Here is a 25103-nt window from a genome sequence, read left to right as displayed (position 1 = left end):
CAGGGTGGTGGAAGAGGGTGCACTCCCCTGCAGATGGAAAAGCCTGTGGTGTGCAAGGCCAGGGTGAACAAGACAGAGGCTGACTCCTAGCAGACAAGGGTCTTCTTTTCTTGTATGTGGATCGCGATGGGAGATCTGTGTATAGTAAATGTACATAAAATCTACCACCTAAATTCTTTTCTTATGGTAACTGATACAAAAATTTTCCTTTTTTATTTTTTAAAATCTAGACAAAATTTTCATTTTAACTATATTTAAGCATACAGTTGAGTGGCATTATGCACATTCACTTTCATTCTTTCTTTCTTCTCCTGGTAGTGGGGACTGAGCCAGGTGCTCTACCTCTGGGCCACACCCCAGCCCTTTTTACAGTATTTGGACACAGGGCCTCAGCTGCCCAGGCTGGTCTGGACTTGCGACCTCCTGCCTTGGCCTCCAGAGCAGCAGGAGGACAGGTGTGCTGCCGTCACCACCACCTTTCACACTCGGCAGCAAGGCACAGGGCTCGTCTCAGCGAATAACTCTTGTTTCATAACAGCCACTTCCGAGGGGCAAAAGCAGCATCTCACGTGGCTTTGGTTTTCATTTATCTAATGACTAGTGATGTTGAGCATCTTTTCGTGGGCTCATTGGCATTGGATTCAGCAAGGATTTCTTGGGAACGGCACCAAAAGCAACAGAAACAAAATTTAGAATAAATTGTGCTTCATCAGAATTTAAAAAAAAAAAAAACCTCTATGCATCAAATGACTATATCAAGAAAGTGCAAAATAAACCAACAGAATGGGAGAAAATATTTGCAAAACACATACCTGGTGCCAGGCACAGTGGTCCCAGCTACATGGGAGGCCAAGGCAGGAGGATTGCTTAAGCTGGGAGTTTGAGGCCAGCCTAAGCAACATACTGAGACTCTATCTCAAAAATCAACAACCAAAAAAAGAAAAGTACAAAAAATAGATATATATCTGATGAAGACCTAGTATCTAGAATATATAATTCTTACTGGGTACAGTGGTGCATGCTTGCAATCCCAGCAGCTTCAGAGGCTGAGGCAAGAGGATCACAGGTCCAAAGCCAGCCTCAGCAAGTTGGCATGGCCCTGAGCAACTTAGTGAGAACTGTCTCAAAATCAAATATAAAAAAGAGTTGGGGGTTGGTATTGTAGCCCAGTGGTAGACCACTTGCCTAGCGCCTGTGAGGGTTCAATTCTCAACATCACATAAAAATAAATAAATAAGCTAAAGGTATTGTGTCCATCTACAACTAAAAAAAAATTAAATAAAATTTTAATTGGGAAAAAAAAAAGCTGGGGGTGTGGTTCAGTGATTAAGCACCCCTGAGTTCAAGCCCTGGTACCAAAAATAAATAACTTACAACTCAACAATAAAAATACAAACAATCCAGTTTAAAAAATGGACAGAGAGCCTGAAGAAAGTCCTTTGAGTTTTTCTCAAAAGAAGACACACAAATAGCACAGGTGCAAATTGAAACCACATTGAACAAACAATTAAAAATGTAAAACTCACAAGCATTGGTGAGGAAGTAGAGAAATGGAACACTACCAATGGGAGTCAATGTGGAGCAGCAGCTATGGAAAACAGTTTGCTGTTGTCCACAAAGCTGAACAGAATTGCAGAGTTTACAGCAATTCCATTCCTGGACACACACACACGAGAACTGAAAACAGGAATTCAAACAAAAGACTTGTGGGCAAATGTTTAGCAGCATCATTCTCAAGAGCAGGAAGATGAAAACAGTTCAGTGTCCATCAGCCAATAAAGCAACCCAGGAAAGGTGATCTACCCACACAATGGAGTGATATTCAGACAAAGGGAGGTAATCTACTGCTTGCTACAATGTGCAGAGACCTGGAAAACACTGTGCTAAAGGAGAGGAGCCAGACATGAGTGGGCACATGCTGCATGAACCTGTTTGTGAAATGCCCAGGACAGGTAAATGCATGGAGACAGAGCAGATAAGTGGTTGCCAGGGTCACAAGGGTGTTGCAGAATGAGCACTGAATCCTTAACAGGTAGATTTCCTTCTGGAGATGAACATGTATTGGAGAGGATGGTTGCACAGTTATGTACATACTAAATGTCACTGAAATTACAACTTAAGTCAGTTAAGAATTATGTGAAAATCTGGACCCAGCACCAAGGAGAGACCCTTCTATGGTGCTCCCTTGGCCTGGCTTTGGAGTCTTTCCACAGCCCAGTGCTGCCTGGGGCCTGGCCAGTCACATTTTAGACGCTTGTGCTCCAGCCACAGTGACCATTGGCTTCTAAACTCAGTGGCCATTTCATCCTTCCAGGTCCAGGTCACCTTCCCTCAGACACCACCATCAGCAAGGTCTCCTCGGGGCTCATGGGTCTGCTATAATCCTGGCTCAACACATGGTTTCAGAGGATTGCCCTACCTCAATAAGAAATCAGCAGCTAAGGAGCACCACCTGCTCAAGTGTCCTGTCAGGTGAACTCACAGCAACTCTGCTAGGCAGAGGGAAGTTGAGGCCCTCCAGGCGCTGGAGACCCCCTGTGTGGGTCACAGCCTCTAAGTGCTCCACACTCAGTCTGCAGCCCAGGCCAGGACTCCAGGAGCCACTCAAGGAAAATCTGAGAGCCAAATGGACCTGTGTCCAGGCCACACAGGACAGTGCCCCCGCTGTGAGTGTCGCTTGTCTGGTCACAGGGTGGCCCAGATGAAGCCTCAGGAGCCTCACAGGCACATTGACAAATAGCAGGTCAGCTCCAGGAAGTGGATTCACATTAATATTTTACATGGAACCAGAGCAGAGGGTGTCTGCACCCACTTCAAGTCACATACCTCCCACCCTCTGGATGCTGAAGATCCATTCTGGGCCTCCTTTTGGCCCCACTGACCAGGATCTGGTGCCACTGAGGTTCCCCACAAAACCTCAGAGTCTCAGGACACACGGGGCAGGAGGGATGCCTATCTGACCCAGAGAGGCTTTTGCCTTTCAAGTGTCTGGGGCTGCAAGTACTTCTTCCTGCCAGCCCCCAGGGAGCTGTCCCCCATGGCTCAGTGCCCAGAGACTGGCCTCCATTTTATCCTAGTTCAAAATTTCAGTGCCTCCAACCCAGATCCCACAACAGCCCCCACTGGGCAGATGACCCAGCACCAGCCCCAAGCCTGGCAGTCAGGCCCTGCTGTGCTCTGCCTTGGCAACCTGAATGGGGGTGGGGCATGCCAGGAGGGCTACGGAGCCTGGGACCAGCAGAGAGATGTAGGGCGCTGGCAGCAGCAGGGACACTGTTGTGTTGACTCGTGTACCCAAAATTCACATGTGGAAGTCCTCAGCCCCAGTACATGTGAGGGTAATCTTATATGGAAATAGGGTATTTGCAGATGATCCAAGTTGACAGGAAGTCCTTAGGGTTGGCCCTAATCCACTCCAGTTGTCTTTATTAAAAGGGGGGATTCAGACACAAAGCACACATAGGGAAAACATCCAGTAGGACTGGAGCTGTGCTGCCACAGCCGAGAAACTGCAGAAGATGGAGCAAGGCCTGCAACAGAGCCTCCCCTAGCACCTCAGGGCCAGCAAGGCTCCACAGACACCTGACTTCCCGACCTGGGCTTGGGAGCTGGGAGGCAGCGGCTCTGGGGTTCGGAGCCACAAGCTGGTGGGCAGCGTTAGGAGAACACCGGCTCATAATGCTCTATCCACCACTCTTCAGACCACACCTGCCTCCCCACACCCACCCCACAAGCAGGTGGGGTGGAAGCAGGGTCCTTCAGCCTCACAGCGCTGCCAGGAGGTCCCTTTCATCTCTATCTGGGAGCTCTGGCCTCAGCTCTCAATGTCCAGAGGCCAATGGGAGGATGAGGACAAGAGGTTGGCCTCCCTGGAGTGGTCACTGAATCTCCACCCTGCTGCTTCTGGAGCCCAGAAAGCACAGAGCTGGACACCCCACCTCTCACACCTCCTCCAGTCCTAACCCTTGATCCTGACCTTAATGTTGACCCTGACCCTCAACCCCTGACCCCACTCAAGGCCAGCAGGCAAAACTGTTCTTCCTGTAATTACTTCAGTGCTCTCTCCTGGGTCCTGCCCCTTGATCAGATCCCCAATATTTAAAATGGGGGACTTTTTCCCACCTTTTTTGTGGCTTTGGTGGAGCTAGATTCTCAATGCTCCCTACCTGTCTGGTTTCCAGCACATCATTCAGTCCATTCCTGCTTGTACCTCAAGTTCAGACCCCTGGATCCATTCGGTTCACTAATTCTTTATATTTTTATGTTTCTCATGTAAGTCTCTGAAATCAGATTTTGTCTTCCTGGCATACAACTTCCACATGGCACAGACAAATATTTACATACAAATATACAATTTTATATGGACTGCACCAATTGAAGCAAATAATAAAAACTTCCCCGTACTTTAAGACACATGCCTTCCTTCAACATCCTCAGAACATGGGGACATTGTGTCAGACAGACACTCTTCAAAGTACTTTTCAAGCTGCCTGTTCATTTATTAGTTAGGAACAATGGCTGGCCTTCCCTACATCTACTACAAATGCTGAAGAACCAAGCAGTCCAAGTACCCAGTGAGAGGAAACACATGTTAATGAGGAGGAAAGCTGTATTTTTTGAGATTTTTTTTTTTTTAAAAAGAATGCAGTCAAGAATTTAAATCCCACACAGAACACAGAAGCAATGCTGAGAGTAAAACATCATAACTACCTTTATTATTCACTGTTTTTATTCATGTATGTCAGCTCATTAAAATCGATGTTTCAGATTTCTTAGATTTTTCCTCATAAGTTCCAGGCTGGAGAAAGGATCTTTACATACATGCTGACTCTCGTATTATGTACTTGTGCACAGATCTATGGCTTTTACCACTTTTCAAGATAACGTGAAAACACACACCTTAACAGTAAAGGGCCATCAGGACGGGATGGCACTGCCCAGCTGACAGCACAGCTACAGGACGATACCTCTGAAACAGAAAGTGTGTTGGGCTGAATTCTGTGTAAGGTGCTTAATCACAAGAAAACTTACTTACAATTTTCCTTTACACCAACCTATTTCTCACATATGTTACAACTGTATTTTTAATTGAATTCTGGTTTAAAAATCACAAACCGACAACATGTAAATAGAAAATGCTAGAAAAAGTTTAACATATAGAGGGGAAACATGTCTTATGTATTATAGTCGTTTTTATAATCTAGCAAAAAGGCAAATGTGGCTTTAAAATAATGCACTCCATATATAATTATAGGGGGGAAAAATCAGCCAAGTCACCTAATGTAACATTTGACAGGTATCATTCATTTAATATTATATCCAAAGATTTCCATGTAACACAGAAGTCTATACATCAATGAGAATAATGTCAACAGGATCTGCAAACTACAAAGTATCAGCAAGTAAACTTAAATCATGCATTTCTCTCTGAAACAAACAAGCCTGGTTTTGAGTTTAAAGGCAGGTAAAAACTATGAACTAACTTTCCTTAACTAGTGTATATTTACCAATCTAGGTCAATATATGTTTTCCCAGCTACGCATGCAGACTGTATTGTGGTAAAAATCAAAAAGCAGGAAAGATCCAAAATAACCAGTCGAGCTGCAACACCCACAAAACAGCGAAGGCTGCCCTGTGAGTCAGCTCATGCCCAGGAAGGCAAACCAACACATGGGCACTGGACTCTACGTCAGCACATGCGCTCATTATTAACAGTTTACACTAGTCTCTTCTTTGGATTAAAAAAAAAAAAAATTAACAAGAGCCAATGTTCTGGAATCAGCAATGGAATCAGTAACTTCAAATCATTTTGCCATCTGACTGCTAGACCCACAACTTGATAGAAAGCACTCAAAACACAAGGCCTAGAGAAGGTGGATCTCACAAATCACTGAGCTAAACTGTTCTAACCCAATGGAGCTACCAAAATACATACATCTGTTAAGAAAATTTACAAAACTAACAAATCTCTTTTTCTCTGGAATTATAAAAGATAAATCTATGAATCAATACTCTAATGTGATCAGAGAGAGAGAGAGCAAGCAAACTGAAGCTGAACTGCACAGGCCATCTACCACGCTCCCTCGTCTGCTTTCCACCTGCTGAGGACTGGGCAAGCCAACACCCTAGAAACCTCTTATGGTCTCTAAAGTGAGGTAAGCCATCATCCCTACAGGCAGGGCAGAAGCAACTGGTGTATTACTTACACATGTAAATAGAGAGTTTGCTTTGTTTTCAGGGTGTGCTTCAGGAAATCACGTGACAGTGGTTCTTTACAATTTAGGTAGCAAAAGGGTTCAGGAAAAGACTGCTTAGAAGTCTTTTGAAATTTCCAAAAGACATCTGGCAGCCTGATGTTTTTATTCCTCCTCCTCCCCCACACACAATTTTTCCTTCCAAAAATCACAGTTGACAACTCACATGAGATTTAATTAAGGTGATTAAAATGAGGGAGGGTGTTTCAATGTCTCCCCTCTAGAAAACTAAAGTTCAGTGGGACTCAGTGCCAGTAATTAAGAGGCCAATACCATAAACTTGGGCAGTGGTGCATCACACCAAGAAAAGATTTCATGTATTTACAGAGTTGAGCTTCACCTCCCATAGGCGGTTCTGCTTCTGGGCACCTTGAGGTGTGCGTGCACCTGCCCTGGGCAACAGTCACAGAACCATCTCTGCTGCAGGTTAGGGTTTCAGCAGAGCTGGACCAAGCCTCCAAACTTGAGGAAAACACTCTTCTATGCAGCATGCGTCCTGTCAGATCATGTGTAAAGAAATCACAGCATTGAATCAGAACTTCGGAGACACAAAGAAAGAGAAAACTACGACATGGAGGGGTACAGCAGTCCCTTTCCCAGGCGTCCGCTCCCAGAGACACCTCGGGCAGCACACTCAGACTCCGGTCGGCTCTTCCTCGCTTTCCCCCTTCAAACAGAAGTTTATTTTTCTCTGTAATAAAGCAGGTAGTATTTCAGGGGGTCTGGCAGAGGGAGGCTCAGGACTTTCTGGCGTAGGAAGTTCACCGGGGGGTCCGGCTTGGTTTCAGGCAGGGTCTTCTCTTCTTCCCGCCGCTCTTCTTCCAAGTCTTCACAGCTGTTGTCATCAGAGGGGTTGGAAATACGACTGGCAAAGACCTCTTTGTCCAAAAATACAATTGTTTCCATTCTACGGCGGCGGACCCTCCTTCGTTTACACCGAGGCGTGTTCTTCAGTCCCCTTCCGCTTCTGCTAGCCGCTTCCTGATGAATGACCTTCTTGATGGTGCCCCGGATGGCGATGCGGGCCAAGTCCTGCAGGCTGCGAACAGCCAGTGGCGCTGCAAAGAGCAAGAGGGCAAGAGGGTCTGAGCCAGCAGCACAGCCTGATGGGGCAAGCCTAACCGTACCTCAGCTCACTGGCCACCACAGCGCTAGACAAGGGGAGAGCGTGCTCAGCAGTGCTGATCAGTGCTCCAGTCTGCATTCCGGGCTCTCCCAAAGCATGTTCAGATGCAAGGACTCTCAGCAATGAAAAGGGGAGGAAGGCGGTGCTGCTGGCAGAATCGACTGACGAGCTGTCGCCCTTCCCTGAGATCACTCACGGATTAGCCCCCGCAGGGTGACCAGCAGAACTGACATTCTTCCAGCTATTTTAACACTGTTCCAGCAACTTACAAACTGAGTACTTATTTGTTCCTTTTCTAGTTAAAGTAGGTAAATGCGAATTTTTCATTAAAGTGGAGGAAAAACAAAATCCCCAGAGCACAGCAAGGAAAAGAGCACCTGGCCGGCCACCCGAGCAGAGTGACGCTGTCAGGGAGGTGAGAGGCACGCGGCACACAGGGCTCTTAGGACCAGCTGGCTCCCTAGACACCACAGGACGGCTGTCCCTAGGTCAGAGCCCCTCCTCCTGCCATCCCAGCGTCCACTCCACTCCCTTCCTGGCATGCCTGTGCATCCCCACTCAGAGGACCAGCTCCCCAGGTTCTAGTCCAGGCCCAACAGACAGCCACAACACACCAGGGACAACTCAGGCTCCAATGTCCTTCCTCAGACAGGCCTGTATCCCTGAACCTTTTCCACTACGGAGGCCAAGAGCAGCCTGTCTGGGTCTGGCCTCCAGTCTGCCTGCTCATGCACGTGGCTAAGAGATGACCCACGTGGGCATGTCTAAGCTATACACCCTCAGGATGCACTGGCTTTGTCCTCACCAGTTTCCTACACACTGTCTCCATCGGCTTCACTCATCTAGGAAACTCTGACCCAGGAAGACAGAAGCTCTGAGTATCCTGACTGTTCACTTCGGGAGGCCTAAGCAGCATCAGGTGACTGCACCAACAGCACTGGCTCTGAAAGCCCCCTCAGAACAAGCATCTCAGGGCAGCCAACTTGCCATCAGGATGTTATCCAGGCCTGATCCAACCTCACACGGAAACAATAAGACCCACAAAAAGTCTTACAAAAACTCCAAAAGAACCCTTATCTTCCCAAACTCTGCTCTGGCTCTTGACGTCACACACTCCCTTACCAAGGGCAGTGCCTGCTGGGAAGTTTTCACACCAGGTTCTCCAGAATGTGCATCTAACAGACTCCCCTCTGCAGGCAACTTGCTGCACCTGAACATCTGGTAGCCCCCCACAGCCACACAGCAAACTCAATGGAGCCTACACACCAGTCCAGCTTCTTCTGAACACCCCAATTTCAACCACACTGGCAATGTGCACATTTAACTTTGCCCTGCTTCTGCTAAGACCTTTCCTCACCTCCTCCTCTCTTTAGGAACTCCTTTTCACCTCAAGACCAAGCACAACCACCACCTTCTATCCAACCTTCCCTGGTCCCTCTAAGCCCCTTCTATTGTTGCTTCCACCATTGCTTATTTTCAGATTTCAAAGACTGACCTATGTCATAGGACTAGAAAGCATGATTATTTGATAAATGATTCCTCTCAATCTGAAAAGCATTTCTGGAAGAAATTCACTAAAGCGTACTGTCTTTGGGTGTTGGGACTATGTATGATACTTTCTCTCTCTCTCTCTTTTTTTTTTTTTTTTTAAATCAAATCAACTGGAACTCCCATTTCTGTGTGAACTGTTTAAACCATAAAATCTTAGAACAAATGCTGCTCTGGTGCCAGCCCCTCCCTCTCTGCACCAGAAGGAGGGAAATTCAGAGGCTCAGTGCAGGGCTTCACAGGAAGCCCCACCCAAGAGGCAGAGGAGCAGGAACACTCTTCATCCACCCTTGGTCTGCCAGGTGGCGGCAGGTTCAAGTGTGGTCACTCTCCCAGTAGGTAAGTCAAGTGGTCTGAGTCTCCACAAGGCAGAACCAGCTCCCTTTCTGAGAGCCACTACTCTCAATGCTAGATTTAAAAGAAGGCTAAAATAACCCAAGATGGACTACAAACAGGTTACAATTTTTAAATACCTAAAATTCCCTGTACAATTTTAAGGTTTCAGGGGGGGTGAACATCCAATTTCCTTATAAATCTTGTTTCCTTTTGAATTCTAATGAGATTAAAAGATCTATAAGACAAGTACGGTGCATTTACTCACGTAGCTGGACAAGCCTGGACTTTCCTGACTCCGAATGGCAGGGCTGGACCAGAGGAGCAAAGGAAACAGCCAGAATCTTTTTGGTTTCCCAAGCAGAAGGGCCTATGCGTGTTATCTTGGTCAACTATCCCAAAGACAAAATGAGAATATCCAAAAGATTTGGTTACTAGATAGCTTGTAAGTGCAATCATTCTTACAAATAAAATCTAAGAGTCAGAGATACACTAAAATAAAACTGCCCGACTACGTGGACCCTAACATGGTACAGCATGGGTACAACTCACAAGTATTCCTAGAAAAAGTCTTAAGACGGAATATACCCAAGGAAGTATCTATGACAGACAAACGAGAGAAAGGCCAATAGGAGGAAATGACTGCAGATCAGAACAGTGGGATTCTCAGAAGACAGCTTTCTTAGGCTCTTCAAGGTCGGAGAGGGGCTGACTTCAGGAAAAGTAACTGAAAATGCACAACCCCCACCCCAGCCCAGCCACGTCTGATCCGAATCCTGGCCACACTGGGTACAGGGAAAGCACCAAGGCAGGCACTGCCGCACTTGGACTCTCTTTGCACTTTTGCACGTCATTCTGAACACCTGGGGTTACCCTGCTCCTTCTGGAGGAATGTCCTGAGAGCCCCAGAGTGCACAGGAATTTGGTGGGGACACACTGCAGAGTGGGTCATCAAGACATTTCTTCTCAGTCAGAGGATAAGGACCAGAGAACCCCATCACACAGCACGGCTGCCACGTGCCTAGGACAGTTTCCAAACAGCCTAAGCAGGTCACAGTACTATTTTTGATCATGCTAAGATTAGATGTTAGTCTTTTAAAAATATCTAAGCTGGCAAATCCTATAAAAGGGTTAAGCAGCCATGTACTATAAATATCAACAAGTTAATTATTTTATTATATACTAGCAAAAACATTAAAAAAAATTTTTTTTAGTTGTAGATGGACATAATACCTTCATTTTGTTTATTTATTTTTATGTGGTGCTAAGGATTGAACCCAGTGCCTCAGACATGCTAGGCAAGTGCTCTTCCACTGAGCTTTCAACTGCAGCCCCATTTTTAAATGTTTTTAACAATTAATAAAAAAAAGTCTAGCTATAATGAACATCAAATATTTAAATATAATCAATAAATGTGAGACCTCAAATAAAACTATAAACCCCCATGTCATATTCTAGGTGAACAGATGAAATATTATAAATATTATAACTATGTACACAATCCTCAAAATTATCTGAAGATAAAATGATTCCATCAAAAATTGAGTGCATTTTTGTAGCACGACACAGAGTTCTAACACCTGAGTAAGTAGAGACATTCACAACACTGAGTGGAAGAGCAGAGGCGATGGGGCCCAAGCCCTCACACAATGCAGCCCTCAGAAGCAGCAGCAGCCACGGAGGCGGCAGCTGGACAGCACACGGCGCTCCCACTGTGCTGTGGGCTCTGTCTCAAGTGGTCAAGCTTACAGCACACAGCTCTGAGCAGGCACTTCTGCTTGTGAGGTTGTACCTGGAGAAGACATGAGAGCAATCACAAAGAGAAAGACACACAGGCCCTCCTGGGAGCACTGTCAGGGACAGCAGAGGACGAGTGAGCCACACTGCCGTCACTAACCACATTCACTCTGTACCAGTGAAAGGCTTTAAAAATAAACAGCAGGAGGGAAAGGATTTCTAGATACAGTGAACACCAGATACTTAGGAATAAACAATAAAATGTAGGTATGAAACCTACAAAGAAAAAAAAAAAAAAAAAACTACAAACCCTTACCACAGATGGCCGGGTGGGCAGACAGTGGAAGCACTGAGGGAGGTAGAAAGAGGTTTGCCTGCAGACATTTTTAAGCAAAGAGATGCACTAAAAGCACACCAAACAGTGGTCACTACAGGCAAGGGAACAGAGGGACAAGCACAGGAAAAAAATTCCCTGTAGACTTTAGAGCCTGGTAAACCCTTCATGAAGCACACCTAGAATGGCAAGCCCTAGAAACCGAAGGGAAAGGAGTGAGCCGTGCATTGGGTTGATGGTGTAACCTACTGAGAAGCAGAAATCCAAGTGACTTTGAAACTAACTGGACGGCACATGCCGAGTGGAACTGAAGGGCAGAAAAGTCAAAAGAAGTAAAACCTCAGCTGGGGTGCAGCTCAGTGGCAGAGCACTTGCCTGGCCTGTGGAAGGCCCTGAGCTTGGGCCCTGGCCCTGGGTGGGGCAAGGGGGGGCAGTAAGAACCCCAACAGGTCTGAACTGTCTGGGTGGCACCGTGGCCAAAACGGGCACCCCGTCCTGACACCTGCCTGGAGGCTGCCCGTGCGAATGCTCGGCACACCATCTCCACACTCAGGCAGACAGCCAGCTCCACAGGTCCCCGCGCAGACCCAGTGTCGAGGGCACCGGGCCAGCTGTGGCCTCTACACAGCAACCCCAGTGCAACCCTCAGGTCAAAAATGTAAAAACTGAGTCTGGAACACCTTTTCTTAACAGAAAGCAGCAGAGCTATCACAGATTGTAGAGGGAAGATCTGGCCAACGACAGGGCAAGAATCACACCAGGATTAAAACACGAGGCCTGCTTAAATCCAGGAATTCATAAACGGTGAAACACAAGCAAGAGCTCAGTGATCACCACATTTGGCAGACAGAGAATCAAATTATTGAGAGAATTTATAAATGAAGATTTAAAATCAAAATGCATCCTCTCTTCTATAAACTTATCTCAGGGGAACCAAATTAGTAATGAGAGGTTTTCTCTTCATAGAAGTATACTCCTACTAAATAAAGAAGAAATGACAGAATCCAAAGGGTCCACAATCATGGCCATAAGCATCAGTAACAAAAACAGGCCTGGTGTGCCTACACATGAAAGTCAAGTTGGCCCTCTGGATACAAGGCTTAGGCATCCGCAAATTCAACCAAACATATATCAAAAATACTCCGAGAAACAGTGTGTACTAAACACGTACAGATTGTTTTCTTGACATTATTCCCTAAACAATACAGTATACAACTATTTACAAGGCATTTACATTGTATCAGGTGTTGGACCAGAGGACACACACCATCTATATGCCAATAATATAACACATGCTTTTATGAGAGATCTGAGCATCTGCAGATGGGGCATCCTGGGCACAGAGAAGGGTCCTGGACCCAATCCCTACGGGTACCAAACAATGACTGCATATTCAATACCTGGCAGATATTCCTGTACCCTCCTCCCCAAACTATATCAAACATTATCTGATCAAGTATCTAGATCCAACCAGCAATAGAAAATAGAGAGGCAGAGGAGGTAACCTGCAAAATCCAGACTGCAGGAAATTCTACAGGACATGTCAGCCAAGTCCTTGAACAAATAAGCTGCCAAAAAAAAAAAAAAAATGAGAGCAAAAGATACAAGAACCTCTAGACCTGAAAGCAAGCACTTCAGAGAAGTACCAACCAAAGACATAGATAGCACCAGCCTGAAACACGATCCCCTTTCAAACACGCTACTGAAGAAACTTCTCAGTCAATAAGGAAAACATGAACATGAACTGGGGACTTGAAGATATTAACAAGTTACAATGGCTCCTCGATATCAGTGTTACAAATGGTCTTATGACAATGTCTTTAAAAAACAGAGCTTTTATCTTTTGCAGATACATACTAAAATATTCAGTTTTTTTTAAAATTAGGGACCTCATTAATGTCTTTATGATAAAGAGTAACAGCAAGACTGTACACACCACCTAATGCTTGCAAATAATAGCCAGTAATGAACAGCTCAACAGGTGATTGTGTAGGCACCAAAATGTCATTGAATAATGGATGCCTAAAAATCACAGTCTTGGACTCTGATAGGTAAAACAATGTCAGTTGTAAACCACTATGTTCAATAATCTTTTCAAAAAGGGAGAAGAACAGATTAAAAGAATTACAAGGTCAGGTGCAGTGGCACACACCTGTGAACCCAGTAACTTGGGAGGCTGAGAGAGGAGGATCGAAAGTTTGAGGCCAGCCTCACCAAGTTAGCCAGACCCTCAGCAACCTAGCAAGACCTGAGACTCAAGTCTCAAAAATTAAATAGGGCTGGAAATGTAGCTCAGTGGCAAAGCCCCCTGGGTTCAATTCCCAATACCAAAAAAAAACAAATAAGCAAAATAAAAGTATTAAAAGAATCATATGCTAATAGTCATTAAGTTAAGGACAGTGAGCAGTTCTTCTTAATGTTCATATTTTCTGGATTTCCTAAAATAAGTATTACTTCTGGAACAAAATAAATGCTAATATTTGAAACTGCACAGAAGTACACAATCTCCTGATTTTTAGCATTTCTATTTTTCCTGCCTCTTTGTAACTGACAGAAATCTCCTGATAACCAATTCACACCTGACTAACAAAATGACATCATTCTAATGATTTTATAAATAGTAATTCTGGCATTAGAACAATTGTAATAACAATTAGAACAGCGAGGGTGAGGAAGAACGGAGAAGAAAAGGGAAGGAGAGAGGAGGGAGAAAAGGAGTGAGAGGCAGGAGAGAGAGGAAGAGAGCAAGAGAGGAAGAGGGAGGGCCACACGCCTGAGCCAGAGCTGCCCAACACCACACCTGTGCCTGCCTCCCAGCTCATGAGTTGGTGGAAGCCGTTACTAGGGTAAATCCACATAAAACGTGGAGGAGACCTTGGCCAACAGGGCACAAAACATCAGCGGCAGGGAGCCTGACCTTCTCTTCCAGGGGCATGACCAGGATCCCTCCAACCTTGAGAAGACTCTTCATGTACTCTTCATGCTCCTTCTGCACGCCAGCCCCACAGTACACACGATCGTACTGAGAACAATCTGGGGAAATCTCCAGGCAATTGCCAGTAACAAAGGAGGGCTCGCAGAAGTCGAACCTGAAGAAAAAACACACGTTCTGTGACCAAATGTACCACACTGAAACAAGACCACACAGAAAATTCATATTGACCACCGGTTAGGGTTCAAGATAAAACCAGGAGCACTGCCGGTGGGGAGCTGAAGCCACGATTCCAGAACCCACACAGTGTGAGTGAATACCACAAGCAGGCTCCAAGTTTAAAGCGATCTGCAGTCGAAGTCAGCTTGACAAGGGACAGAAGGGAAAAGCACACCATTTCCCTAAAAATTCTAATTCCTAAAACAAGAACTTCTATGCCTTATCTTAAACTGGCAAAAAGAAGTTAGATAAACTGTTTAGAGACAAAACAGTTGTATTTTAGAAACAATTCGGTGATAAAAAGTTATTTATATTGGAAACACGAAAATTCAGCAAGACAAAATTTTTGTTTTCTTCTATTAGTGAAAAATGGCCTTTACACAGGAATCAGAAAACCTAAAGTCCTTACAGAACAATCAGAAGAGACACACAGATGACCTGGGATCACCCCCACATGGCACAGGCATGTTTGCCTGCAGGTGCACACTCCAGCCAACTTCTGACTGATCAAAGCTTAAGTTTCAGTCACACCCTCTAGAGTCTGACGTACTTGTCGAAGCTATCACTCGTTCTGATGAAGAAGTCCAGTTTCTGCTTTGCATACTCTATAACGTCTGAATGAAGTTCCACCCCATGGTTCACACCAAAAGGACCTAAAGGTTTCAGAATAAAAAAGCTTTTAGAACTAGAGGAAGAATGCTTGCTTTTTTCTACTTTATTAATTACAACATATCTAATTTAGCATGTATTATACAGAAACCTACAAGGTTTTTGGTTTTTTGTTTTTACTGGGGATTAAATTCAGGAACACTCTACCACTGAGCCACAGCACAATCCTTTTTATTTCGAGACAGGGACTTGCTAAATTACCTCGATTGGCCTGGAACTTGCGATCCTCCTGCCTCAGCCTCCCAAGTCACTGGGAGGACAGGTGTGGGTACCACATCCAGCAAAAATCTAAAGGTTTTGGTATCTTGGCCCACAGGCAGGTCTGAACTCCTTGAGCCACTCTTTGGATGTGTATGGCAGCCCCACTCATAACAGTATTTGTTGGATACTCAGGTCTCTCTGCTCTTAAAGAATCTTTTGAAAATGAAAAAACAAAAAAGAGCCAAGAGCTCAGGGTCTTCCTACTGCATTACAGAAGCGAGGTAAACAAGCAAATGGGACTGACAGAGGCCTCGCTGTGCTTGTCCAGAGGCAGCAGTTAGGGCAATTCTGTTTTCCACTAACAGGTCCCCCAAAACACTGAGACACAGGCATTTTAATAATTCTCACAAAACAAGCTTTAATTATCATTAGAATAAAACTATAATCAAAATGAGACTTTCTTACATCACAGGAAACATATCCGTACATTTGTTTGTTTGTCTGTTTGCTTCCTGCAGTACTGGAGAGAGAACACAGGGTCTGTGCACGCAAGGCAGCACTGAGCCACACCCTCCAGCTCTTTTTATTTTATTTTTTGAGACAGAGTCTGGTTAGGTTGCCCAGGTTGGCCTTGAACTTGCAATCCCCTGCCTCAGCCTTCTGAGTTGACAGGACTACAGGAGTGCCCCACCATTTCTGGCTATGTGTCCGTAATTTGCAATAAAACTGTGAGGCCATTCACAAGCCCATGTGATGAGGAAAGCCATTCCCTCCTGTAAACATGCCGCTAAGCAGCTTCCATCTCTCTACACCAACTTCAACCCAAGCTCAGTTCAACAATGCAATGGAGGACAGAGCATGAGGGCAGGGTGCGAGCAGCTTCTCTGCACTTAGTTCTGGGTGGTGCTTACTTGGAGGGAATTTGGTGTAGGAGTTCACCAAACTCAACACTTCACCTTGTTCCTTCCCTAAAACTCAGCATTAGCAAACCAACAGGGCATGTAAGCATTTTATTACTAGACATACACAGTACAGTCACAGTATGGCACTCAAACCCACAGTCCAACAGAAATATCGATGAATATCTATGCAACTGTCTATGTACCCCACATCTGTACTTTGGCTCCTGGATACATCTGGACAGCCCCTACCCAAGGCCAAGCCTCCCTGTCCCCCTTTAAACACAAGCCTCTACTCTTTTCTCTGAGCACATCTCACACAGGTTTAGCTGCTGCTAAAACATTCCCTCATCCTGAGAAGTACTCTGTTTGCTAGTTACATCAAACCTCAAAGTATTTCAAATTTTAAGACCCTTGCCAACTCACTGACCTGAATCCGCGTTATTCTAGCTTGGGTACACTTGACCCCATCTTTTTCTCATTAACCCCCAACTTCACCATCACTCACTAGGCCCGAATTCCCAGCCCTTGGGAAGCAGAGGCAGGAGTATCCCTTAAGCCCACAAGTTACAGATCAACCTGGGCAACACAGCAACACCCCATCTCCAAAAAGAAAAATTTTACAAAACACTAGTTTCTTCTATCTACTAGTGGCTATGGGACATGCAGTTCACTCTCAAACAGCACTACAAGTCCCTCCACTAGCAGAGAAGCATGATGTGGTGGGCAGGGGGTTGCCTCAGGACACAGGACCATGCATGCAGTAGTCGTACTGCAAGCCCCACCTCCCACCAGCAGAGAAGCTCCCACATACAAGTCCTTCCTTCAGGCAGGTTAGCTCGTGAACCACCACCCAGCCCTTGCTGGTAAGACAGAAGTGAAGGAAAACTCTGGCCAAGAGGAGAGAAGCCTACAGAACAGCAAGGCAGGTGAGATGGGATGAACCAGGGGAAGGCAGTGGGGTCGGGAGGGCCTCTGCACCAAAGGAGACCCAGACCTCCTGTGCACAGGAAGATCAACAAGGCCCTGGAAGATCAACAAGGTCTGATCTCTGGAGTGAGATGTGTGAGGTGTCAAAAGGCCAAACAAGCCGGGCATCTGGATGCAGATGGACAAGATGTCTGAGCTCAGAGCACACCCAGAGTTGCTTCATCCACACCCACCACAGCAGAAGACACATGCTCTTCCTGCAGACCTCAAGTGAAATTCCTAGCACCCAGGGGACACGGAAAGGAGAAGCAACAGTACCTAGGGTGTGCAGGGTACAGCGTCAAGCTGCAGGCACTCTCTTCATCTCCTCTAGGGCATCCTGAGCAGCAGATCAGCCCAGGCTCACTAGTCAGTCTTCCCAGGTAGCTCCTCCTGTCAATAACATTTCTAATCTAACCAGTTTTGAAATCTACTTCCCCAAAACACCAATTTAGCCAAGGCTCTTCTGATTATTGTGCTATGAGGAAGGAGACCACAGGCAGGTTTAGAAATGATAATTATCTGGACACCGTGCTCTCAAAGCATGGCAACCATAGCAGTCTCAACGAAAAACAAATTGAGGTCAACGTACACATTTTAAAAGTTAAAGACAACAATCTATAGCCTAGAGCCAAGTGACCAGTCTCAAAACTTCACCAAATTCCAAAGTTCACAAACCTAAAAAAGAATACATAATTTTTATTCCATATCCACAAAATATCAATTGACTTAGGGTTCTCTAGAGTGACAACAATTACAAAAAGAGGGGACTCTGACATACATGGGGATGAGTTCTCCTCGACTCGTAAGCCGTTCTCAATATTCAGAATTCCACACTGCAAATAATTAGGCCACTGTGAACATCCTTGTTTTGTTTTGAAACAGTCTCGCTGCATTGCCCAGGTTGGTTGCAAATTCCCGGGCTCAAGGGATCCCATTTTCTTGGCCTCCTGAGTAGCTGGGACTACACTATGGACATTCCTGTTTCGTTCACAACCATAACCGGTCCAACAGCAAAGGTGGTCAGATCCAACATCAAGAGATAACAACTGCAGCCACGCCACGCGGGCTCCATTCAGGGTCTCCCACCCCGCTTGCAGCAGCAGCCCAGCCCAGTTCCCCTTCAGCCCATCTCTCACAGCACAGAGCCACTCCTTCCCATCCCCTGGGAAACACACCCCACCTCACTCAGAGTCAGAGCACACGTCTTTCCCCCAGTGTAGCATTTTACACAAAGCAAACATTTAACAGCCCCTGGATCTGACCCCACTGCTATCAATATTAGAAATGCCCTTATTCTCACACCATTATCACAACGTGTTTGGGAAAACAAGCTAAACTGCTTCAAGTAAGATAACCTGTGAAACTGCTTCCATTCCTAAAATTTATTTAAAAGTACATAAACTTACAGGTATTACTCTTTTAGTATTAAATAACAAAACAAATAGAAACTGCTCGGAAGAACTTAAACTACCAAGAAACATTATGACCCTCAGTGGAAAAGAGAAAAGGGAACACTGTAGCCAAGGCAAGAAATCACAAGGTCAGGATCTACCCTTCTTTCCTGGGGGTGCATCAGCCATGGCAGACTGCAGGCTGCAAGTCAGAAGAGACAGCAGAGAGGCCCTGAGAACTCACAGGTGCATGTCATCTGGTCACCCACCACCCAGTGACAACACTTCTGGCAACTTCAGGGAGGCCAGGTCTCTCGCAGGACATGCAGCTGGCTGACTATTTTCTGCCCAAGGAGAGTGATCTCAGGCACTGATCCGGGGAGTTGCACACTCTCCTTCCACGCTCACCTAGAATGAGGCCCACCATGGAGCTGAGGTAGCCAGTGCCACTACCCAGGTTCAGAAACGAGAGCCCGGGCTGCAGATCCAGGGCCTCCATCACCTCTGAGTAGATGCACGGAGCGGAGAGGTGAATGTTTCCATGTTTCCATGCCAAGTCCTTGTAGGCATTTTCTTTAAACTCTTCAAGATAATAATCTGCACGATCAATAGCTCGGAAAGCCTGCTCTACCAGTTCCGTCCGGATATACTGCGCTTCCTTCAGATTATCGATCAGCTCATCGTTGTCCTCTCCAGCACTCACAGCACCGCCCATGTTCAGAATTACACTCAGGCAAGACTAGAACCAAAATTGAAGAATTATTTACATTAGAGATAAGAGCAAAACAATAAAAGTTCTAAATACACTAAATTCAAATTCTGAACTCTGAAAATAATACAGATGGAATATCTTTTGTCAACAACTACCCCATCCTCCAAAGATACCAGATTTAGAAGAAAAGCCCAATTCAATTAGGAAGTTAGACCACCAACATACTAAAAAATTATTTGATTTTTATCTGAAATTCAAATTTAAGTGGTGCCCTAAACTTTATCTGATAATTCTACACCTGTACACACAAAAAGACCAACCTAAGTCAAGGCCATCCAATGTGTTCACTTGGTTATTTTTATGTTCAAGTTTTGGAGAAAACATCAACCACATTATCTTCCCAAACAGAATACATTGTGGCAAACACCTTATTGTAACAAACACAAAATGAGCTTCAAAGCTGAAGCTAGGGAACAGGATCAGCAGCTACCAGAACGCCCCCACACCCACTTCTGAAGTGCCACACAACTCTCCAGCTCTTCCCAAGTGGTTTCTTACTTTCTCCCAAATTGCCTTCAGAGAGGAAAATGTGCCGCACCTGCCTGTCACCTTTGAGCCCCCGTCTACTGCACAAGGAAATGCTCTTTCACCTGAAGAGCTCTGACTCCTCCTGAAACACAGCTTATCCTGGCCCCAGGCAACTTTTCCAAAGCCAAAGCTTTACTTCACACAAGATAGTGGCTCTGGTGCAACTGCCGGGGAAAAGTCCATGGCAGGAAGACAAACCCAACCACTCTGCAGTGCTTCTCCTCAGTCCTGTGGGTCTCCACCTGCAGAATGAGGGCAGCGAGGAAACCCTGGGACAGAGAACGGGCAAACGTGGCAGAAGCCCTCAGCAGGATGAAAACAAACACTACCTGTACGAATCTCCAGTTTCTCACAGAAGGTGAACAAACTGCGTCTCTTCTATTTACCAATCTCCATGATCAATATCTGAGGGCTGAACATGAGACTTCAAATCACGATGCAAACACTACACGTCAGCTCCACTGCAACCTGTTTCAGACCACTCCACGACAGCCAGGCTGGTCAACTTCAACGGGGATTAAGTGCCAACATTTAGGTTTGATCCTGGATGAGCTGCTTTGTTCTGAAGCAACACCCCTACCTAGCCTAGCAGTCATCTTACAATTCAGGTCACTGTTTAACAGTGCAGTCATGCATCTGGATTCTTAATGGCCTATTTAGAAAGCCATATATCCTACCAAGTGTCAAGTCAGGAAAAGCACCTCTTTACCCCAAAGCCTGTGCGTGATGCTGTCACTCTACCTTGACGCTGTTTTATCTTTATGAGAGAGTGCGAACTCTACGTTAGGCACGTTTCATTCTTCACTAAGTACCTACCACTCATTCCGGACTTTTCCTCATTTGAAAGTTTATTCCATATCAAAGAACAGCTATTTAGAAAAACAGTTACCTCCTTTCTACTGGTGCCACCTGCCAGATGTGACCCCACAAGTGAGTTGGAGAGGAGCAGTCACCTGGCTCACTATCATACAGCCAGGGCATGCAGGAGCTGGAGTCAAAACCAGGACCCTGTGGCCAAAGCCATGTTTTCACACCAATGCAACAGACAGGAGAGCAACACTTTTCACCTGAAATGTCCTGCTAACCTTCAGGGCAACCTTATCTACTGCCATAGTGGGTGTGGGTTCTTACTGGCTTTCTCAGGTAACCCAACACTCCCTCCTAAGGAAAGATCACTGCTACTGCTGACATGGATGTGGTCAGTCATGACACCACACACCAAAAAGACCCACAACACACTTGAAGACATCCTCACCAAACCTAATCCTACCACTGCATCAGTTAAGACCAATTGCTCAAAGTAATGGAGAAGCACTTATAGGGTATTGCCCTTGATTGTACTTTACTGTTTGCTGAATTTCTTAATACAGTCCCTGCCCAGCAGTGACCAGCAGGAGGAAGATGCACTGAGCTACAGCCACATGAGGTCTGTGACTGAGGCTGTGTTGACACAAGCGAAGCTGCGTTATGGGAGTGGGTGTTCCTGACTATGATCTACACTGGTCTGGGCAGTCTACACAAGGAGGTCCCATGGTCCAATCTGAATGTGATTTCTTAAGGGGAATATGAGGAGGATGAGCTGGGGACAGGGACTCAAAAGCACACGTCATGAGAGCAGAACGATGGAAAACAGGCCTCTCCTCTTCAGAACCAGAACTCATAAAAGTTCTTATCCATGGAGAAAAGCCTGACCAGTGGTCCATGTTGTAGACAGATACTACTAAACACATAAGAAAGCTTTCTAACAACTGAAATTGTAAAAAAAAAAAAAAGGAAAATAAAGAGAGAGGAGGAGGGGGAAGGGGTGAGAGGGAGGGAGGGAGGGAGGAAGAAAAGAAGACTGGTTTCTCAGAACACTCCCGCCAGAGGGGCCAGGGAAAATCCCACCATCCCAAAGGGAAGGGCAGCCACAATTCCTGAGCCTTTACAGGCATCTCAGTGTCCCTCATTCTTGAATGACAGGTCACCAAGGGCATTTGCTTTAGCCATTCCTGCTGACAGAACAAAGAAAAGCACTGTAGGCACAGAGTAGCAAGGGGGAGATATTCAGATGACCACTGTGAAGGGAGGAACAAAGGGAACCAGCCCAGACAAGTTCTCCTTGCCACTACTTAGGACCCTTTCCAAATGCCCAGGCCAATTCTACTCTCTGAAAAATTTCAAGGTAAAATTTGTTCAAACTGCCCACTACCCACTGGCTTCAGAGAAAACTGCAAACACTTCCTATTTATGCAAGATCAGGCTGTGGCCCTGGAGTAAGCAGATCCCAACTAAGAAGATGGAGGGAGGGAGGTGATGGGAGAAAAGGAGGGAGGGAAGGTGGAGAGAGGGAAGGTGGAGAGAGGGAAGGTGGAGGGAGGGAAGGTGGAGGGAGGGAAGGTGGAGGAGGGAAGGTGGAGGGAGGGAAGGTGGAGGAGGGAAGGTGGAGGGAGGGAAGGTGGAGGGAGGGAAGGTGGAGGGAGGGAAGGTGGAGGGAGGGAAGGTGGAGGGAGGGAAGGTGGAGGGAGGGAAGGTGGAGGGAGGGAAGGTGGAGGAGTGGAGGGAGCGAAGGTGGAGGGAGGGAAGGTGGAGGAGTGGAGGGAGCGAAGGTGGAGGGAGGGAAGGTGGAGGAGTGGAGGGAGGGAAGGTGGAGGGAGGGAAGGTGGAGGGAGGGAAGGTGGAGGGAGGGAAGGTGGAGGGAGAGAAGGTGGAGGAGGGAAGGTGGAGGGAGGGAAGGTGGAGGGAGGGAAGGTGGAGGGAGGGAAGGTGGAGGGAGGGAAGGTGGAGGGAGGGAAGGTGGAGGGAGGGAAGGTGGAGGGAGGGAAGGTGGAGGGAGGGAAGGTGGAGGAGTGGAGGGAGGGAAGGTGGAGGAGGGAAGGTGGAGGGAGGGAAGGTGGAGGAGGGAAGGTGGAGGAGGGAAGGTGGAGGAGGGAAGGTGGAGGAGGGAAGGTGGAGGGAGGGAAGGTGGAGGAGTGGAGGGAGGGAAGGTGGAGGGAGGGAAGGTGGAGGAGGGAAGGTGGAGGAGGGAAGGTGGAGGGAGGGAAGGTGGAGGAGTGGAGGGAGGGAAGGTGGAGGGAGGGAAGGTGGAGGAGGGAAGGTGGAGGGAGGGAAGGTGGAGGGAGGGAAGGTGGAGGAGGGAAGGTGGAGGGAGGGAAGGTGGAGGAGGGAAGGTGGAGGAGGGAAGGTGGAGGAGGGAAGGTGGAGGGAGGGAAGGTGGAGGAGTGGAGGGAGGGAAGGTGGAGGGAGGGAAGGTGGAGGGAGAGAAGGCGATGGGAGAGAAGGTGATGGGAGAGAAGATGATGGGAGGGAAGGTGATGCCGAGGGAAAATGGAGAGAGGGAAGGCGGAGGAGGGAAGGTGATGCCTGGGGAAGGTGATTCGGGGCGCGCCGTGTGCAACCCCCCGGACGGCCGGGCGCAAACGCTCCCCGTGGACGGGAGGGCGCGAGGCGACCAAGACGACGGCCTGGTGACGGCCTGGCGTCGGGAGGCCACGGAGGTCAGCGGGGCTGCAATGGCGGGGCCGGGGCGGCAGCTGCCGTACCTCCGCGCTCGGCGGCCCGCGGGTCTGGGCCGCGACGGCAGCTGCTTGGGCGCGTCCCTGGCGTCCGCGGGCCGGGCTCCGCTCCGACCTCGGCCGCCGTAAACATCCGCCGCCGCTTCTGCGTCTGCGCGCGCCGCGGCCGCACTGCGCCTGCGCACCGCGCTCTTAAACGGGCGACAGCGAAGGCGCTTAAAGGGGCGAGGTCACGGTTGCGGGGTCCACCCCGCCGCCCGCACTCGCCGAGCCGGGCCTTGGGTCCCTGCTCTCTTGGCCGTGTCGTCGTCGTCGCAGAGAATATCCTCGGCCTAGTGACCGCGACGGCACATGACACTGGGAGGGCTGTGGGCGTGTCGGCAGATGGGGCCTCTGTCCCGCTGCGCGGGGGAGAAGCTGGAGAGCGGGAGGCTGGCCTAGCCGCGGGGCGGTGGGGCCCGGAGGGAACGGGGTCGGCCGCTCCAGGACTCCGCCCTGTGCAGGTGACTCGCGGGGGGTCGAGGCGGAAGTGAGGAACAGGGCAGTGGAGTGCTTCCCGGATGCTGCGGGTCGACGAGGGCTAGTCGCTGCCCGCCAGGCACAGCTGAGCCGGGCGCCGCCTCCACACCAGCACCTGTCAGTGCGCTCAGCTCTTGTCTGGGCCTCGGCAGTGAAGCGTGCTGAGCATGGTTCACAGCCACCTGTCCAGATTGCTTTGCATTTTGTTCTTCCAGTTCAAGTGAGAAACAGGCCTGTTCCGTCACCTCTCTCTCGCACCAAAACCCTGGAGACTGCAGAGTGAAGATGATAGCATCGTAAAATGAAGGAACCTAGACTCCTGAGTAAAACACTTATAAGAGGGCCATGCAGCCTACAAGTAATTGTGATATGAATTAGGAAAAGAAATGATCGCACAGTTTTAGAAAAAACGTCAATGTGGGAAGGAAAAAGACCCAGAGTAGTCAACACATTAATGATGGAAAAGAACAAAATTGAACAACTGCTGCTACCTGACTTAAAGACTTACTAGAAAGTTCCAGAAATCAAGACAGTGTACTATTTGGGGGGAAAAAAACCCCTAGACGAATAGCACAAAATAGAAAATCCTGAAATAGACCCATACAAATGTTGTCAACACTTCTTAGATAAAGGAGCAAAAACAATTCACTGGGGAAAGGGTAATCTTTTCAGTAAAAGATGCTGGTGCAGCTAGATATTCACACACCAAAGAAAGGAGGGGGTGCAATCTAGAGACAAATCTCAGTTTCCATATAAAACTTCTAGAAGATAACATAGGAGAGGATCTAGGTGACCTTGAGCATAGTGATGACTCTAGATTCGTAAGTCCATGAGAGAAAATTGGCAAGTTGGATTTCATTAAAAGTTCTGCTCTGTGGAAGACACTGTTAAGAGAATGAAAAGGTACAGACTGAAAGAAAATATTCATCAAACACTCACTTGATAAATGACTTTTAAAGAACCCTAGAAACAATAACAAAATTCTAAAATGTGCAAACACTGAACAGATGCCTCAACAAAGTAAATATACAGATGGCAAATAAGTGTATGAACAGATGCTCAACATCGTAAGTTGTTAGGGAATTGCAAATTTATAAAACAATGAGATACCAACACATACCTATTACAATGGCCAAAATCTGAAACACTGATGCCACCAGATGTTGAGGAGAACA

At 47.1% G+C, this 25103-nt stretch overlaps 1 protein-coding gene across 2 annotated transcripts; it reads right to left on the bottom strand.

The window, feature by feature from the left end:
* Positions 1-6366: 6366 nt before the first annotated feature.
* On the bottom strand, positions 6367-23590 carry PCMTD2 (protein-L-isoaspartate (D-aspartate) O-methyltransferase domain containing 2). Of its 2 annotated transcripts, none has more exons than XM_079128529.1 (6): positions 23437-23590; positions 19024-19354; positions 15034-15136; positions 14250-14421; positions 9530-9653; positions 6367-7312 (listed from the first exon to the last, which is right to left on the bottom strand). In XM_079128529.1, exons 2-6 carry the CDS (start codon positions 19328-19330, stop codon positions 6936-6938), a joined length of 1083 nt encoding a protein of 360 aa, XP_078984655.1. In that variant the 5' UTR covers positions 19331-19354; positions 23437-23590; the 3' UTR covers positions 6367-6935. The 2 variants fall into 2 exon arrangements, with proteins under 2 accessions (XP_078984655.1, XP_078984656.1); XM_079128530.1 differs by lacking the exon at positions 23437-23590 and adding an exon at positions 19926-21556.
* Positions 23591-25103: the final 1513 nt, after the last annotated feature.

Source organism: Sciurus vulgaris (assembly GCF_902686455.1).
Source record: "Sciurus vulgaris genome assembly, chromosome: 2".
Classification (NCBI taxonomy): domain Eukaryota; kingdom Metazoa; phylum Chordata; class Mammalia; order Rodentia; family Sciuridae; genus Sciurus; species Sciurus vulgaris.
This window is presented reverse-complemented; position numbering and strand designations above follow the sequence as displayed.

Excerpts from the sequence above, each read along its gene's own strand:
- PCMTD2 (XM_079128529.1), bottom strand. The coding sequence starts at position 19,330 with ATGGGCGGTGCTGTGAGTGCTGGAGAGGACAACGATGAGCTGATCGAT. Across the intron at positions 15,137-19,023 it reads CATGGTGGGCCTCATTCTAG|GTCCTTTTGGTGTGAACCAT; the intron begins GTGAGCGTGGAA and ends TGAAACCTTTAG. Across the intron at positions 7,313-9,529 it reads GTCCAGGCTTGTCCAGCTAC|CGCCACTGGCTGTTCGCAGC; the intron begins GTGAGTAAATGC and ends TGCTCTTTGCAG.